Consider the following 5,522-nt stretch of genomic DNA (forward strand, 5'->3'; position numbering starts at 1 on the left):
ACACACACACACACACACACGCACAGGTACTTGACTTCCATTTCCAACCTTAATCATGAGTGACAGAATTCCATCTCAAACTGAGTGACAGAATTCCAATATTCCCTCAGTTAGGGGAGGACTCAGAGATTCCTTCTCCATGTTAGCAATCATTTCAATGCCTCTTTCCCTCGCCCAAGCATTAATTGTCAGATGCTGCAATTTTTCTGTGGCAATTTCCCATTGGACAATTATTGTAACTAATTCACTCATTTATTAATTCATTCCACAAGTACTTATCAAGGTCTTCCTTTGTGTTTGGTGTTAGCATAGTATTGTAATGATTCAGAGAAGGAATCCTGTAACAGGGTAAAAATGTCTAAATAATCCATATTAGGTGAGATAAAATGATCATGTGACCAGCATAGAGAATATAGGGCAGGAGAACCAAGAAAAAGAAAGTATTCTCAGCTTCCAACAAACTGATTAGAGGCTGAGCATAGTTTAAAAATGGCTTTACCAATGGTCACCAGGCCACTTGTCCAAGGAAGAGGAATGGATTCCCAGAGAAGTGGTATCTGAGTTAATTCAGATCTTTCTATATTGTACTTCTTGTGGAATAAATGATATAGATTGCTTATCAAAATGTCCAACCCTCATTTTCTTAGAAAGAGAAAATAGGGGCGCCTGGGTGGCTCAGTTGGTTGGGCGACTGCCTTCGGCTCAGGTCATGATCCTGGAGTCCCTGGATCGAGTCCCGCATCGGGCTCCCTGCTCAGCGGGGAGTCTGCTTCTCCCTCTGACCCTCTTCCCTCTCATGCTCTCTGTCTCTCATTCTCTCTCTCTCAAATAAATAAATAAAATCTTTAAAAAAAAAGAAAATAGCGTGAGGTGAGTGGCTGCTTCAAGAATGTGCATGACCTCAGAGTCGGACCACCGCCCACTAAGGGATGGGGATGGGCAGTCCTCCCACCACCCCCCCAGAGGAGCTCACCAGGTGTGGTTCTGCTGTTGATATTCAGCCAAGATTGTCAGTAAATTGCTCACTGATGATTGGAAGAGTCCTATGCTGCTCTCTGACACCGATATCTCTATCACTCAGGAAGGATTTGGGAAAGCACTGTAAAAGAGTAGACTATTGCAGGAGCTTTGGAGTCAAGCAAATGTGGGTTCACAGCATGACTCCATCATAATCGCCTTGAATAACTGACTTAATCTCACCGGGTCTGTTTTTCCTCTGTATACAGGAGACAATAAGGCCTAACTTTAATGCTTGCTGTGATGAATAAGTGAATAAGCCAAGCATAGTGTGCAGTCCTAATAGGATCTTGGTTAAAGTTACCTTCCTCTCTTCTCTTGGGCCCTGATCTAGATGAGGAAGCAGTCCAGTGGTAACAGCGAAAACCAGACCACCTGGCTGATCCTGGTCAGCTTTGGGCAGTTGCAACACCTGGGCTTTCTCCCCTTCACCTTCTTTTTGGCCATTTATATGGTAACAGTTGGGGGCAACACCCTCATCATGCTGGCTGTGGCCGCCAGTCGGGCACTCCACACACCCATGTATTTCTTCCTCTGCCACCTCTCCTTGCTGGAGATTGGCTATACCTCCAACATCATGCCTCAGCTGCTGTGGAGCTTCCTGGAAGGGAGGGGAACCATCGCACTGGTCAGCTGTCTGGTCCAGTTCTACACATTTGCCTCACTAGCTGCCTCCTACTATCTGCTATGTCCTATGACCCTTATCTGGCCATCTGCCACCCCCTTCACTACCCTGCCCTGATGAGCACCTGGTTGTGTGGCTGCCTGGCTGCTGGAGCCTGGATCAGCGGCTTTTCCTTCTCTGCCTTCACTCTGGCCCTGGCAGCCCCTCTGCCCCTCTGCCCTGGCCGCAGGGAGATAGACCACTACTTCCGTGAATTTGCTCCAGTTGTAGGACTGTTCTGTGGAGATGTGGGGGTCATGTGGGGAGCCAGAGCGAGCATCTCAGGCTTTCTGATGCTGGCCCCCTTCCTGTTGATTGTGGCATCCTATGCCTCCCTCTTGAGGACTGTGCTGCAAATACCTTCAAGCCATGGTCGGCAGAAAGCCTTCTCCACCTGTTCCTCCCACCTCAGTGTGGTCGGGATGTTTTATGGCACCCTCATTGTGGTCTATGTAGCCCCAACAGACCACATGGCCCCCTTGCTCCGAAAGGCCTTCTCTGTCCTCTCCACTGTATTCACCCCTATGGTCAACCCCACCATCTACAGCCTCAAGAACCAAGAGGTAAAGGGGGCCCTTCATAGGCTCTGGGGACAGCTTATCCCAAGACATACTCCACTGAGAGGGATAGGGCAGCTATTGACTTGTTCCTCGATTCCAGCTTAACCCCTTCCTCAAAGTCTAGAGGACTAGAGACCGCTGTAATGAAAAGATAAATACTGTGGGATTGAAAACAGCTGTCTGACAAAATGAGGCAACTCCATTTTTCCAGCTGGAATGGGGTAGGGTTCAAAATCTTATGCCTGGTACAGGGCCTAAATATTATAGACACTCCACAAATATTAGTTGAAAAAAATGGATGGATGAATGAATGAATGAACGAATACGGAAAAGAATGCCAGAGGAAGGAGAGCACAACTCAAGGGGGGAATATTTGCAGATTATTAATCTAAGATGACAAGATTAAGGTTGGCAGATAGAGAAAGGAGGGGTAGGGAGATGGTAATAAGGACCAGAATTAAGATAAGATCTCATGACATGCTTCAAATGAAATCTCAGAAACACAGAGACAGACTTGGACATAAAGTATGTAGAGTCATGATGTAGGTGGTGATGGCACAAGAGCCACTTGGGAGAGGAAGGGTCAGCCTTTCATGCCTGTAGCCCAGGAGGCCAATTGGACCACTGCTCTGGGAGTTCCCATTAGTCCTCCTGTTGTTGATGTCAGACAAGTAGGAAGTAGGGGAAAGGTAAGAGATTAAATGAGAAGGAAATAAATTAAACCCAATGAGAGAATTCTGAAATTTTGCCTCTAACAGAAAATCTTTTAAATCTTTTTCTTTTTTGTAAGATTTTATTTATTTATTTGAGAGAGAGAGAACACAAGCAGGGGGAGGGGCAGAGGGGTGAGGGAGAGAATCCCAAGAAGACTCTGCACTGAGCACGAAGCCCAACCAGGAGCTTGATCTCAGGATCCTGAGATCATGACCTGAGCCAAAACCAAGAGTCGATGCCCAACTGACTGAGCCACCTAGGCACCCCTGAAGTCTTTTAAAAATGACACAAAAACATTTCTAATTTTTTTATTGGAAATATGTCAACATGTCTCAAGGTTGCCTGTACCAGAAAGATCTAGAGTAACTGTTTACAAATGAGGATTTCTAGGCTCTTCATCAGACCTACAAAATCAGAACCTCTAGAAATGGGGCCCAGGGATCTACATGTAACATGTCACAGATGATTCTCAGTGTAGCGAGAGGGCATGGCTACCAGGGGTGACAAGATAATAGGAAAATTGACCAAAAAAAGGTTGCGGGGAGACACAGTTCCTCGTGGATGTAAAGAGATGTAACCCTGAGTGATGGAAATCAGATAGACAGATAGATATACAGAAAGGGCCAGAGAAGATCTGAAGGAAAGTAGAAAACCTGGGTTAGCTGGCCCTGTCTGGGTAGGGTAGAAATATAGAGCAAGAAAAAACAAATAGAAAACTTCCCTGTCTGGGAGTGCCTCAGTGGCTTGGTTTCAGCTCAGGTCATGATCTCAGTCGTGAGATCAAGCCGCCTGTGGGGCTCCGCACTCAGCAGAAGTCTGCTTGGTTTACTGTCTCCCTCTCCCTCCGCCCCTTCCCCTGCTCATTCTCTCTCTCTCTCTCTCAAATAAATAAATAGATAAATAAATAAATCTTAAGAAAATTAAATGAAGTATATATAATAAAGTCCTCTATCTCTGTGCTTTGATTGGTCTATGACACATTTTAACAAACATTAACATCCTCCCTCACCCTCCTTTTCCTCAAGAAAGTCAGGAGACACCCTCTCCCTTCAGTCCTATCGCTGAGGGCCAGCCCTTCCCCTGAGTGGAAACTCGCTGCATATAAACATGAGCCACAGCTTCTCCTTCTCGACCCCTGGCATGAAAGGACTGAGACAACACTGGGAGGATGCCAGGTCATAGGAAAACTGGACCTAAATAGAGGAGAAACCCCAGGGGAGAGAGTCAGAGAAGGAAAGTAGAAAAGAAGAAGAGGAGGGGAAGGGGACAGGGAACAGGGAAATGACAAGACAGGGGAAGCAGAGGGATAATGAAAGGGAAAGTAAAAGCTGCAAGTGGAAGAGGTAAGACAGGGAAGAAAGGGGCACCTGGGTGGCTCAGTCGGTTAAGCGGCTGCCTTCCACTCAGGTCATGATCCCAGAGTCATAATCCTTGCTCAGCGGGGAGTCTGCTTGTCCCTCCCCCAAACTGGTGCTCTCTCTCTCTCTCTCTCAAATGAATAAATAAAATCTTAAAAAAAAAAAAAAGGAAAGAAGTAGGAGAAGCAAAGGAGAAAGGAAGGGTTCCAGAAACCTTTCCCAGATTCCTCCACTGGGACCACATGCTTATGTTCCTAATAAAAGGAAGCAGATTGGTTTTTTAATGGATTGTATTAAAATGTGTCAGTTAAGGGTGCCTGGATGGCTCAGATGGTTGAGCATCCGATTCTTGGTTTCGGCTCAGGCCATGATCTCAAGGTTGTGGGATCAAGCCCAGCAGCGGGCTCTGCTCAGTGTGGAGTCTGCTGGAGATATTCTCTCTCGCCCTCTGCTCCTCCTTCCTCTGCTCCTCCCCCTGCTCATGCTCTCTCTCTCTCTCTCTCAAATAAATAAATATCATCTTTAAAAAAAAAAGTTTCAGTTATTAATCGGACTTCAGCTCAATATTGCACGGTAAGTCCATGCTTTGAGATACCCTACCTACAACAAGCACACAGGAATAATTGAAAAAAATGCAAAAGGGAAAAATGTAAAAGGCATAGAATAGCTCAAAAACAACATAAATATCTCCATGGGCCACAAATGTAAGGAAACGAATCCTAAAAGCTGTGAATAGGTCTGAAGCCAAAGGCCTGCTCGATTCCAGGCTGAAGCAAAAGGAGAGGCAGTTCTGAGCTCAGCTGCTGCAGGGTCACAGAGACTAGAAGTTCTCCACCTGAAGCAGGAACTAGAGCCAAAGGCACTCTAGAAGGGAAGGGCTGAGAACAGGGTCTCTTTTCATTAAAGAGAAATGAAAAAAAAAACTGCTGCCTGCTATACCTCTGAGACAAATAATGCAAGATATGTTAAGAAAAAAAAAGAAGAAGAAGAAGGTAGCGGGAGGGGAGGAATGAAGCGGGGGAAATCGGAGCGGTGGACGAACCATGAGAGACGATGGACTCTGAAAAACAAACTGAGGGTTCTAGAGGGGAGGGGGGTGGGAGGATGGGTTGGCCTGGTGGTGGGTATTGAGGAGGGCACGTTCTGCATGGAGCACTGGGTGTTGTGCACGAACAATGAATCATGGAACACTTCATCTAGAACTAATGA

The 5,522-nt window shown here is 46.1% G+C and overlaps 2 protein-coding genes across 2 annotated transcripts in view; both read left to right on the top strand.

Annotated features, from left to right (window-relative positions):
* Positions 1 to 961: 961 nt before the first annotated feature.
* LOC102743549 (olfactory receptor 11A1-like) lies at positions 962 to 2,346 on the top strand. Its single transcript, XM_031023675.2, is given in 2 exon segments — positions 962 to 1,682; positions 1,685 to 2,346. Coding segments are annotated over 2 exon segments (993 nt in total). The 5' UTR covers positions 962 to 1,351.
* A 488-nt stretch (positions 2,347 to 2,834) lies between these two features.
* LOC102735342 (lysozyme C, milk isozyme-like) overlaps positions 2,835 to 5,522 on the top strand; it is a 10,034-nt gene continuing 7,346 nt past the window's right edge. Inside the window, 1 exon segment of the mRNA XM_081818956.1 lies at positions 2,835 to 2,930. Coding sequence (XP_081675082.1) covers positions 2,835 to 2,930 — 96 coding nt within the window.

This window comes from Leptonychotes weddellii, chromosome 5 (genome assembly GCF_054177405.1).
Source record: "Leptonychotes weddellii isolate Sample4059 chromosome 5, ASM5417740v2, whole genome shotgun sequence".
Taxonomy (NCBI): Eukaryota; Metazoa; Chordata; class Mammalia; order Carnivora; family Phocidae; genus Leptonychotes; species Leptonychotes weddellii.